The following is a 13,625-nucleotide window of genomic DNA, read 5'->3' on the forward strand; positions in this document are numbered from 1 at the left end:
ATGTGCAAGATAATTCTGACCACAGGTAAGTAACACTGATTAAACAAATGCTTCCTTAAAGGCTCAGTTCACCCAAATCAGTTTTGATTTGTGGATTATAGAAAAATTATTGTAGAGACTCTTTTTTGCTGATGTGTAACATGTAGATTGAAATTCCATTCACTTTTTTTTTGTGCGTGAATTGACCTGTTGATATTTGTTTTCAACCTCATGCTTACCAACTCTCTCACTTTGAAGGTCTCTGTTTGATCATCGCCAGCTTGGGTAAGTTCATAACATGCATTCATTAATCCTATTCAACAGTCTTACGAACAATCAATAATGTCCTTAAGTCGACAATTGTTGGTTGATAAAACTTCTGGCTTCAAAAGCTAATTAAATCCATTTAAAACAATTGTTCTATGTCGCAGCTTCTTCCTCCAGGCTGGTGTGTTACTATGACAGCTTGGCTTACTACAGAGCGGAGGGCGGGAAGTTCCAGATTTCAGACCTGAACCATTGTACCCATCTGATCTTCGCCTTTTCTGACATTAACAGTGTGAACAGACTGGTCCCCAGCAAAGCAGCTGACGTACAAAGCTATTACTCCTTTAATGCACTCAAAACCAGGTCAGACCCATGGCCTCCCGATATTTTGGAAATTATGTTCAATTTTGTGTTTTGTTAAAAGTCATTACTAAACTTTGATGCTCCCACAGAAATATCCCCTGCTCAAAACCCTGTTGGCAGTTGGTGACACGCAAAGCCAAGTGACTTATAAGAGCATTTAGGCATATTTATATAAGCAAACAGCACTTAAACATGTTGGTCATTTCTGCGATGCTTTGTCCTTTAATGCCGTATTTTTGTGCATCGCACAACATGTATGATATATGGTTTGACACAAATTAGTTTATTTCATAATTACATCAGATACAAAATGTGTGATGTAAATTCGAAGACATGGCTTTGTGTTTGTATTAAAGGATTTAACTGGCAGTATTTAATAATATGTAAAATCTCAGTGCTTGTTTCATGGTATTTAACTTCACTTCTTCTTTTATTTTTTCTTATATTGGAGTCAACCCAAAACAGACTTAAGGTCGAATACAATTTAAATAAATAGATTTTGTTTCAAACCATTCTGTGTTTGTATCTATTGTAACTACAATTTAACACACATTTTTACTTTCTATTTAACTCATACTTGTTTCTAATACTTTAAAAAAAAATTGATGGTAGCCTACTAAAGATGTCAGTAACTACAAATTATGCTTCTATAGATGATGACAACACTGTTTTGTACTAATCTTTACCAGATTCAGTACGATGGTGTCAACACAAACAAGAAGAGCAATGTTCATCCAGTCTGCTATCACACTACTGAGAACATATGGTTTTGATGGGCTCAGCCTGGACTGGAGGTTTCCCGCAGCAGCAGGAAGCCAATCAGACAACAAGCAGAAATTTACACTGTTGTGCCAGGTCTGATCCTTTCTTCTGGGACTCATTATCTCTTTAATGCAGTGAACTTTTCAAATGGCTGGTAGTACGCAAATTTGGTTAAACAGATATTTTGTTAACATGACTTCAATTGTTTTCATCCTCAGGTCAGTTACCTTAACACAACCAAGTTTGGAGGAGCCTTCGTCTGGTCTCTGGACCTGGATGACTTCAGTGGAAATTTCTGTAAACAGGGCAAATATCCCCTCATCAGCCACCTGCATGATCTCCTTGTTCCAGGTGACAAAATGCCACAAGTGTCTGTTGAATGCTGTGGTGAGGTGGTGGTTTTTCCATTCGATTTAATGCCATCACTGTTAATGTTAACACCTTTTATTGTCTCTACTAATTTAAGTTGATCATAGTGAAATTGTGAGCTCTTTCTCTTTGGAAATCTAAGTAGTCATGCTCAGTGATTTTAACAGACGATATGATTAAGCAGGGTTAAACAGCAACTAACCCAATATTTGATTTTCATTCTTTTTCAGATTTTCCAACCCTTCCAACATTTCACAATTACTGCAGTGGAAGGGCAGATGGGGTTTACTTCAACCCTTATAACCGACTTACTTTTTTCCACTGTGTCCATGGGATAACGTACATCAAAAACTGCGCCCCAAATCTCATCTTCAACCCAAATTGCTCTTGCTGTATCTACCCCTAAAGAGTTGCACATTAATCATATTCCTCTACATAAGTGGTAATTCTTACTAATTCAAGTGGGGCACTGTCAAAAGGTGTTATACGTATAATTTCTTATGACTCTTCACTGTTATGTTTAAAAAAAATACTTAACAGTGGGTTTGCTTGATCTTTCTAGGTCTCACTCATCTACATGTCAATTATGAAAACACCATTTACACGTGTCAGCATCAACATTTTCAGATGAATCATTCAACACTACCCATAAGCTCACCATTGTTGAAGAGATATGCTCCCATACATATTTGTCACTAGACAATATGATTTAATCTATATAATATGGAGTATTTGTACTGTGTATGTACAAGTGTTGTCCTATTGCAGTCTTTTAATTGTAGGAATATATACATCAGTTGTGAGTGAAGGTTCTTGTTCTCTTTTCTGCCTTAATTTAATCCGACATATCTGTTGTGTGAATTGAACCTTATTTTTTTTGGATGTGTGCTTCTTGGTTTATATCCAGCCATCACATGATTGGATTTGTCTTTCAATAAAAGTTGTTTAGCTGGTGTTTATAGAAGACACGAAATACTGTGCAAACACGCCACCTACCTGGCACTCAAAGAAAAAACATTCAAATGAAGTTATGAAGTAGAAAGGGAAGGCAAAGGTCAGCCTCTTTCAGCTACCCAAGAACATTTTGAAAATTTTTCCTATGGGTACAATCTTACTGTGGGTTTTATCTGCACCCAGCACAACCTGAAGTTACCCCAGAATAACCACTCACACACACAGACACACACACACACCACAGTCTTTTTAACCAACCAACCTTTGACATCAATAGTAAAAACATTTTAAAAGAAGTTCTGCAGTGATCAAAGACATTCAAAACAAAGCCAAAGCAACAACAAGATTAAAAAGATGTAACCTGAGGTAGTTGTTGTAGGTCAGACACAAAAAAAGAAGTTGTGTATGTAATTTATTGGTAAGCTACAACAAATAGTGATGCTTTATTTTAAAGGAGCTAACACTTGCTTCATAGCATATAAGTAGGTCAGAGATGTATTTAGTCCCAAGACCATTTAGTGCTTTATAGACGAGCCATAGCATTTAAAAAGCTATCAATTGATGCAAAGGAAACCAGTGCAGTGATTTAAGGACCGACTGATGTGATGTGCTCTACTTTCTTGGTGTTAGTGAGGACTCTGGCAGCAGCATTCTGGATGAGCTGCAGCTGTCTGGTTGAGGACACCGCAGCTAAAGTTGTTTGTCAAACATTTCTTGACATCACCGTCACCTTCTGCAATGAGAGATAAATTACTGTGCAATGTAAAAAGCATGTTGGTTGGAAAGAGACTCTTTACTCGTGACACGGAGTGGAACAACCTGTGCACTGTGCTCAATAAGGGTTTACGTAACATTCGTTTTGCTCACTAATGTAGGTTGGGCACATTGGGAGATATTTTAACAAAAAACTAAATAGCTCCATAATTTTTTTTTATATGAACAATGACTAAAATGACTCCCTATAATGTGAAAATGCTGCTAATATTGAAATGCTTTGAGAATTAACACTCTGATCAGCAGGACTACCAGAAAATATTGTTTCCCACTGTTTCCAACTCACTATTTCAGGGAACATCTTACCACAACGTTCAGTATCAACATATTTGCGATTTGCAATAGAAGTAAATGAACATTTCCTCATTATGTTACTTAAAAATATGATTTGTTCCCAACTACATTTCCTTCATCTTTGCTGTTGCAAATTAGTTCTATATAAAGGTACTTTACATGAGACACCACTGTTTTTTTTCAAATTTGTCATTACTGTTCAGTAGTTTGTCAATACAGTAATAACCACAAGGTGGTAGTTAGGTGTTTCTCACTCAAACGGGTGTGTATGCTATTTGTGTGGTTGTTTAAAACAATGTTTTAGGACATGACTTATGTCATGATACTTTCTGCTATGTAAATAATTGCATCCTTTGTCATAAAAGCTTACCTTTTGTGTGGGTGTGTTCTTCTTGTTTTTTTTTTTTACACTATGTAATTAGATGTACCTTAAATGATGATGCTGCTTTAAAAATTCTAGCCTTGTTCCGCCCACTTATTGTTTCTTTGTCTTTAACAATTGTTGTCATTTGGAAGACCTTATATCACATCATGACTTGTTTAACATAGTTGTTGATTTCAGCTAGTTCGTTAACTACTGGCAATGAAAACTAGCTTTTTGACTGATTATGTGAGAGAGAAAACAGTGCCTATAATGACAATGTGTCTGGTTTGAGTTCACCTAAGGGCCTTTGTTGCATGTCATTTATCCTCTATTCCCTAAGTTTCTGGTATCTCTTTACTGTCACTACCAACTAAAGCCAAAAACTGCAGACAAATTATTAAAGGTTGTCTTTTGTACAAGTATTTCCATTTTTCTGGTTCCCCAGTATAGATTTCCAGTTTTATGCTACTTGCCACTGACAGCTTAGAATGATAATATTATGATAAATACAAAGTTGAGCCACTGTGTTGTCTTCCACTGTCTTCTTATTTTTCATAAGCTCAAAAGGATTCTGACATGAGGTGACAGTGTACTTTTGTCTCTGTTTCTATAAGTGCCTTAATTGCTTTGGACATTGTAACCCTGAATTAATTATCTCCACCCTGTTTAACTACTACCACACCCTGTAAGAGCTATCTACCCAATTTAACAGCCAGAGACCCATCAGTCATTCTTCATTCGTCACAGCGGAGAGACAGTATATGCTTCTTTCACCTTTATCTTTGTAAGTAACCATTTTGCTCACATTTTATTGAATAACATTTACACAGATTTAGTTGTTTCTATGTATACCACTATACCTACTAAAATGCTTTAAGTCATTCGCTAAACTAGACATATGTCATGGGTGGTGGGGTGTCAAAGCAGCAGGCACTGTATAGTAGGCTAATGTTAAGATAACTTTGTGCTTTACCTGTTATGAGCATGTTGTGATTACTATCAGGCATAAAGCAGTGTTGTTTCACAAAACAGGAAGTTAATTGATCAAACTTGATTGATTATAGGCATATAGTAACCAGTCTGTTCAGATCAGACCTGGTGCTGTATTGTCAGGTCTTCTGTGATTAAACACATACAATACAACAATAGATACAATAAAAAAGAGAAACCTGATATCCAAGCAAGAGCTTCATTGAGAATGCAGAGCTGCAACCATGACTGTAAATAATTTACAACGCAGCAGTTGTATCATTTGTCTGGAAATGACATTTTTCACTCAATTTGGATCACTTTTCTTTTATTCTTTTAATTACACCAACGTGTTTTAAAGTTTTCTTTGTGCATTGTAATACAACAGCTTGCTTTGTTCTTCAAAATTTCCAGATGCTCTTTGGTCACTGATTGAATCATAACCTATAACCCTGATAAAGGTAAGGGAGAACATCATGTGTTTAAAAAAAAGCATATCTTTGGTTTTGACTATGTGTTGGTACAGTTGCATTTTCCTGCCAGTATTCTCACTCTTCTTTCAAACTGCCATTGCTAAAGGAGATAATTAAACAATTCTGCATAATTGCTATCATCACCATCCTGCTATGCAACATTTTTTTCAAACCACTAATTATCTGCCCTATCTTTTAGTGGTATGAGGAGCATGTTAGCTGTGGCTTACATCTTAAGTGCAAAACCGCACCAACTATGTACAATGCACATCAAAATAATTGTTCACATACTGTTCAAAGTAAACCTGGGTGTGTAGAGGCACAGGTGAAAATAAAAGGAATCCTGAATGCTATATCAAACTTCATGCTATCTTGTGTAGTCTTGTTGAAATTACATGTTGCGTCACATTTGATTTGTGCTACAGGCATTACAATTTACATGATAGGGCAGTGGCTGGTGTTCTTAAAATGCTAAAATAATTTGACACAATTCATTTTTAATCAGTAAATGTAAAATGTAAGTTTTACTAACCACATCACTAGCAAACGTCCATTTCTAAACAATGCTTTCTGTCTCTGATTTATCCAGCTGTTAATATAGTCATTAATCTCTGCATACAGGTTGTATTAAGAAATCTGTAACCTATATCAGGGTGAATTAAAAGCGTTTTGTTGGCTCACTGTCACAGGGGTTGCAACAGCTGAACTCATACTGGGTATAGAGCTTACATGACATTATACATTACAGACCATCTTGAAATGGAATCACACCAGCGGCGTCGCCCATCAACCTGTTGACATGCCAACTCATGAGTCATTAGTATTCATGTAATAATGCAGTCATTACTACATTATTAAATGAGTAGTCAGCACTCATGGGTCAGACCACACCCATTTTCGAAAACGAACTTAATTTTGATCTCAATAACACACCTGTAAAGTTAAACACCTGCCAAAGTCCTAAACCAAACTTTGTGTGGCAACAAATAATCATTTCTCAGAAATCTCTCAGAACACTCGATATAAATACCCAGTATTTTGGAGAGAAATGTTTTTGACTGAACTTTGACTGCTGGTAGAACTTCTAAGTTTTCAGTTTTGCCGTCTCAGATCAACAAATGTGTGTTTTTGACATTATAAAAGAAACCAAATACAGAATTCTCCTAAACCTCATGGAATCTAACTACACAGTCTCCTTGTACAGACATCGGTCCAATGTGTTAATGTCAATGAAGACCTTCATTACATTGAAGAAAGGGCTTGCCCATTAAAAATAAAATTTTAAAAAAAGCTACTGAAATGCCTTTGAAGCTGTAAATATAATGGGTATTGATTGTATTAAAAATGTCCAGTTTCCTGCGTTGAAATGCTTTTTGGGTGCCCAAAGTAAAGATTTGTGTGAAAATGATGTTCATATTTCAAGTTACAATGATTTTGAATTTCTTCTATTTCTTTTTATCCATATAGCATCAACATGTGCAAGCCAATTCTAACTGCAGGTAAGGCACACTGATCCAGTAAATGGTTTCTTAAATAATCAGTTCACCCAAATCAGAAACACATTTTCACATTTATATTGACAAGAAAAAGTAAGTTAATGCGCTGGAATTACTTTTATATGTAAGATTTGTCTTCAAATATGGTCACAAAGTTACAATTATCAAGACAATCTATAACTAACACAGAACTAATAACACACAAATCATTGTATTGTTCTCATGCATCTTGAATACATTATTCAAATATTCAGTGTAGGTTGGAAAACCTGTGAAACCCTAATGCTAATGACACAAGCTAACTGGAGCCAGGAGTTAGAAAACGTTGAGTCCATACAATGAAAGCTTGGAGGTGTGGGTTAGAGCTACTTTAATCTCAGAAGACTAATAAACCAGACTTGTTGATTTTCATAAAGCTGGGAAGGGTTACAATGTTATAGGGTTGTCAAAAAAATCAATACTCAGATACTAATCGATTATAATCATTTGCAACATTATCGATACCGACAGTGCCGTCTTCACCTCCTCCAGTTGACACACAACTTCATACAGCCCCTCCACTCACTTGCAGCTGAACACATGAATGCTAGTTGATGTTCACAACACTGAGCTGGTGTCACCAGCATAAAACTAAATTAACATGGCAAGTGCTGCTGCTGAAGGGCCTTTGTGACCTGTTTTAGCTGAAATTGAAAAAAGCAAAAGTGCCGTTTGGAATTATTTTGCGTTATTATTTTATCTGGCCGGCAGAACACATAAATGTTAGCCGTTTAACTATTATCAATTAGCCGATAGCCACATTAGCTGTTTTTTTAAGTTATCATAAAGCTAACGGCTAGCAGCTGTGGCTAATAATAAAATGACTGAGTCTACCATACACAAATCATGGAGCATGGCTGCACGGAGCATGGAGCATGGAGTTGATGGCAGGAGAAGCGAAGCAGTTTGCCAAACAGCACCTTAGCAAAATACTATGCTACCAGGAAACTCTTTGGTGGACTGATGAAACTGAGATTGAATTGTTTACAAAAAAGATGAGTGGAAAGTTGTTTGTGTTGCTTACAACTTTGAAAGATTAAATTAAAAAAATCAACAGGAATCTGTTTTTCTGTGTCTCCATTACACTGGATAATTCACAAATTCACATAACATGTACAGTGAGGTTTGTGGATTATCAGTAATATTGTAGATTGTTTGTTGCTGATTTTTAACACGTACAATTAAATTACATTCACCCCTAAGAATAAATTTTTGGTCATTTGGATGAACTTTGTTTTTAATCTCATGTTCTGTCATTCTCACTGAAGGTCTCTGTTTGATCATCGCCAGCTTGGGTAAGTTTATAGCACATACATTTATTCTAATCGACAGTCTAACTAGAAAACAAGAGATTTGATAAACCTTCTGTCTTCAAAAACAAATTAAATCCTTTTTAAAACAATTTTTTCCTTGTCTCAGCCCATTCCTCCAGGCTGGTGTGTTACTATGACAGCTTGGCTGAAGATAGAGCGGAGGACGGGAAGTTCAGGATTTCAAACATTAATCCGAACCAGTGTACCCATCTGATTTTCGCCTTTTCTGACATTAGCAGTGTGAATGATCTGGTCCCCAGCAGAGACACTGACGTACAGCTCTATCAGTCCTTTAATGGACTCAAAACCAGGTCAGACCTGTAGCCTCTCAATATTATTATGTTCAATTTTGTGTTGTTTTTTTTTTATTTTATTTTTTTTTTAAATAATCATCACTAAACTTTGATGCTCCAACAGAAATCCGCTGCTCAAAACCCTGTTGGCAGTTGGTGGCATAACATTTAACAGACAAAAGTAAGTTAACATGCACAAGAGCATTTGATCATTTTTTATAAGCAATGCAACATGTTGGTATTTTCTTGAATTCTTCATGCTGTATTTGTGCATTGCACAACATGTATGACACATGGTTTCACAAAATTGAGAAGGTAGCACAAGGTGAGGTGCTGTAATATTTTGATTATATTAATAAATTTAGTAAATTATTACATAATGACATACAAACGAAATGTGTGATGTAAATTTGAAGCAACTGCCTAATAATGCAAATAACACTTCAATATAGTCCAGAATGTAGACAATTTTGACTTACAATGATATTCACTACCAACCCTAAATTAGTTTTGTGCAAAATAATCAAATATTAGAGTGTGTGCACATAAAAGTGGTCAAAAAACTATAATTATATGTTAATTATTTTACTTATGTTACAAAAAGAATGAGAATTAAAAAATGTATTGTTTATGTGTTACTCCATTCCTTGTTTGAATGTAATCTGAATAATAATTTAACACACATTTTCACTTTTTATTTTACACCTACTTGCTTCTAATACTTGTTAAAAATTTGATGGTAGCCTACTAAAGATGTCAGTAACTACAAATTATACTTCTATAGATGATGACAACACTGTTTTGTACTAATCTTTACCAGATTCAGTACGATGGTGTCAACACAAACAACAAGAGCAATGTTCATCCAGTCTGCTATCACACTACTGAGAACATATGGTTTTGATGGGCTCAACCTGGACTGGAGGTTTCCCGCAGCAGCAGGAAGCCAATCAGACAACAAGCAGAAATTTACACTGTTGTGCCAGGTCAGATCCTTTCTTCTGGGACTCTCATAAATATTCTATACATTACATATATATATATTTTAAGATTTTAAACTTGATTGAGACTGAACCGTGCTTTCTTCTTGTGCAGGAGCTCAACGCTGCCTTTGTGGCTGAAGGAACCCAAAATAACCGTGACAGATTAATCCTCACTGCTAGTGTCTCTGCTGAGAAGGCAGTCATCGATGCCAGTTATGAAGTCGCACAGATTGCCGGGTAAACTATTTTAAAGTCATTCTTGACACTATATTTGTGATTAGCTGTTGAAGTTCTTTGGTCAACGTGATCTTCTCTGCATTTTATCAGGAACCTGGATTTCATTAATGTGCTGACATTTGACTTTCGCGGCCCCTGGGAAAATGTAACAGGACATCACAGCCCCTTGTTCCGGGGATCCCAAGATACTGGAGACAAAATCAACTCTAATACTGTAAATACCAGGATTCATACTTAAACTGTCTGACCCCATATCTATTTATAGTTGTCATCCTAATTGTTTTTCCCTCACATTTTAGGAGGATGGCATGCAGTACTGGAGGGACCAGGGAGCACCAGCACAATTGCTAAACTTGGGACTGGCAACGTATGGACGAGCTTTTACCCTGTCTTCTCCATCCACTGATGTTGGAGCACCAGCCAACGGCACTGGTGAAGAAGGTTGCTACACTGGTGAAGATGGATTCTGGGCCTATTATGAGGTATTATTATATTATTATGCTGTGTACATATATTTTAATTAATAATGTATACTAACGGCTTTCACTGCGTAGTGTGACAAATTTCATTAGATCTAAATATATTGTTTCCCCGTTCCTTTCAGACTTGTCTTTATATTGAAGGGGCTCTAATCCAGCTGATTACTGATCAGAAAGTTCCATACGCCCTCACAGAAAATCAGTGGGTTGGATTTGATAACAAAGAAAGCTTTGAAACAAAGGTAATCATCTGTTTAATTCCATAATAACTTTGCAAATGAATGATAGTTGATGGACAGTTGATGGAATGATGGTTAAATGATTTCAGCTGGTGTGTTTTTTCTTCATCCTCTCAGGTCAGCTACCTGAAAACAAACAACTTTGGAGGAGCTTTTGTCTGGTCTCTGGACCTGGATGACTTTACTGGAAAATTCTGTAATGATAGCAAATATCCTCTCATCAGCCATGTGCATGATCTCCTTGTTCCAGGTGACAAAAATGCAATAAGTGTCTGCTGTATCCTGTGATGAGGTGGTGGTTTATTGTTTGATTTAATGCCATCAGCATTAATCTTATCATCTTTTATTGATTTTACTACTTTTAGTTACGCATAGCGCAATTGTGTTCTCTCTCTGTTTGAAAGTCCAATTGCTCATGCTCATTGATATTAAAGTATGACGTGATGATCAAGTAGGGTTAAATAGCAATTAACACAATATTTGATTTTCATTCTTTCAGATTTTCCAGACCTTAGCACAACCACAACTCCCACTACTACAACGACAACTTCTACTACTACAACCACAACTCCCACTACAACTCCAACCACCACAACTCCCACTACCATAACCACAACTCCCACTACAACTCCCACCACAACTCCCACCATCACAACTCCCACTACTTCAACCACAACTCCCACTACAACTCCCACCATCACAACTCCCACTACTTCAACCACAACTCCCACTACAACTCCCACCACCACAACTCCCACTACCATAACCACAACTCCCACTACCATAACCACAACTCCCACTACAACTCCCACCACAACTCCCACTACAACTCCCACCACCACAACTCCCACTACCATAACCACAACTCCCACTACAACTCCCACCACCACAACTCCCACTACCATAACCACAACTCCCACTACAACTCCCACCACCACAACTGCCACTACCATAACCACAACTCCCACTACAACTCCCACCACCACAACTGCCACTACCATAACCACAACTCCGACTACTTCAACCACAACTCCCACTACAACTCACATTACCATAACCACAACTCCCACTACCATAACCACAACTCCCACTACAACTCCCACCTCAACTCCCACCATCACAACTCCCACTACTTCAACCACAACTCCCACTACTACAACTCCCACTACCATAACCACAACTCCCACCACAACTCCCACCATCACAACTCCCACTACCATAACCACAACTCCCACTACAACTCCCACCACAACTCCCACCATCATAACTCCCACTACTTCAACCACAACTCCCACTACTATAACTCCCACTACCATAACCACAACTCCCACTACAACTCCCACCACAACTCCCACCATCACAACTCCCACTACCATGACCACAACTCCCACTACAACTCCCACCACAACTCCCACCATCACAACTCCCACTACTTCAACCACAACTCCCACTACAACTCCCACCACCACAACCCCCACTACCATAACCACAACTCCCACCACCACAACTCCCACTACCATAACCACAACTCCCACTACTACAACTCCCACTACCATAACCACAACTCCCACTACAACTCCCACCACAACTCCCACCATCACAACTCCCACTACCATAACCACAACTTCCACTACCATAACCACAACTCCCACTACTTCAACAACAACTCCCACTACAACTCCCACTACTTCAACCACAACTCCCACTACAACTCCCACTACTTCAACCACAACTCCCACTACAACTCCCACCACCACAACTCCCACTACCATAACCACAACTCCCACTACCATAACCACAACTCCCACTACAACTCCCACCACAACTCCACTACAACTCCCACTACCACAACTCCCACTACCATAACCACAACTCCACTACAACTCCCACCACCACAACTCCCACTACCATAACCACAACTCCCACTACAACTCCCACTACCACAACTACAACTCCCACCACTACAACCACAACTCCCACTACAACTCCCACCACACAACTCCCACTACTATAACTCCCACTACCACAACTACAACTCCCACTACTTCAACCACAACTCCCACTACAACTCACATTACCATAACCACAACTCCCACTACCATAACCACAACTCCCACTACAACTCCCACCTCAACTCCCACCATCACAACTCCCACTACTTCAACCACAACTCCCACTACTACAACTCCCACTACCATAACCACAACTCCCACCACACAACTCCCACCATCATAACTCCCACTACCACAACCACAACTCCCACTACAACTCCCACCACACAACTCCCACTATTACAACTACAACTCCCACTACTTCAACCACAACTCCCACTACTATAACTCCCACTACCATAACCACAACTCCCACCACAACTCCCACTACAACTCCACCACAACTCCCACCATCACAACTCCCACTACCATGACCACAACTCCCACTACAACTCCACCACAACTCCCACCATCACAACTCCCACTACTTCAACCACAACTCCCACTACAACTCCACCACCACAACCCCCACTACCATAACCACAACTCCACCACCACAACTCCCACTACCATAACCACAACTCCCACTACTACAACTCCCACTACCATAACCACAACTCCCACTACAACTCCCACCACAACTCCCACCATCACAACTCCCACTACCATAACCACAACTTCCACTACCATAACCACAACTCCCACTACTTCAACAACAACTCCCACTACAACTCCCACTACTTCAACCACAACTCCCACTACAACTCCCACTACTTCAACCACAACTCCCACTACAACTCCCACCACCACAACTCCCACTACCATAACCACAACTCCCACTACTACAACCACAACTCCCACCATCACAACTCCCACTACCACAACTCCCACTACCCCAACTCCCACTACCCCAACTCCCCCTACCACAACTACAACTCCCACTACAACTCCCACAACCACTACTCCCACTACCACAACTCCCACTAC

At 38.7% G+C, this 13,625-nt stretch overlaps 2 protein-coding genes across 3 annotated transcripts in view; one reads left to right on the forward strand and one right to left on the reverse strand.

Annotated features, from left to right (window-relative positions):
- LOC130174982 (oviduct-specific glycoprotein-like) overlaps positions 1 to 13,625 on the forward strand; it is a 16,351-nt gene continuing 2,726 nt past the window's right edge. The window contains exons 1-13 of the mRNA XM_056385240.1: positions 1 to 25; positions 238 to 264; positions 411 to 609; positions 1,299 to 1,464; positions 1,590 to 1,722; positions 8,372 to 8,398; positions 8,523 to 8,727; positions 9,530 to 9,695; positions 9,805 to 9,929; positions 10,020 to 10,143; positions 10,229 to 10,411; positions 10,534 to 10,650; positions 10,765 to 10,897. Of these exons, the coding sequence (XP_056241215.1) occupies positions 1 to 25; positions 238 to 264; positions 411 to 609; positions 1,299 to 1,464; positions 1,590 to 1,722; positions 8,372 to 8,398; positions 8,523 to 8,727; positions 9,530 to 9,695; positions 9,805 to 9,929; positions 10,020 to 10,143; positions 10,229 to 10,411; positions 10,534 to 10,650; positions 10,765 to 10,897 (1,630 nt within the window). The remainder of the gene's footprint in view (positions 26 to 237; positions 265 to 410; positions 610 to 1,298; positions 1,465 to 1,589; positions 1,723 to 8,371; positions 8,399 to 8,522; positions 8,728 to 9,529; positions 9,696 to 9,804; positions 9,930 to 10,019; positions 10,144 to 10,228; positions 10,412 to 10,533; positions 10,651 to 10,764; positions 10,898 to 13,625) is intronic.
- Positions 3,090 to 13,625, reverse strand: part of pm20d1.2 (peptidase M20 domain containing 1, tandem duplicate 2) — a 27,064-nt gene continuing 16,528 nt past the window's right edge. The window contains exon 14 of one of the 2 annotated variants that reach the window (XR_008828591.1): positions 3,090 to 3,427. The gene's annotated coding sequence lies outside the window, so the exon portion shown is untranslated. Of the gene's footprint in view, positions 3,428 to 9,432; positions 10,842 to 13,625 lie in introns of those variants that run through there. The other variant, XR_008828592.1, reaches the window with a different exon arrangement.

Source organism: Seriola aureovittata, chromosome 9, assembly GCF_021018895.1.
Source record: "Seriola aureovittata isolate HTS-2021-v1 ecotype China chromosome 9, ASM2101889v1, whole genome shotgun sequence".
Classification (NCBI taxonomy): Eukaryota; Metazoa; Chordata; class Actinopteri; order Carangiformes; family Carangidae; genus Seriola; species Seriola aureovittata.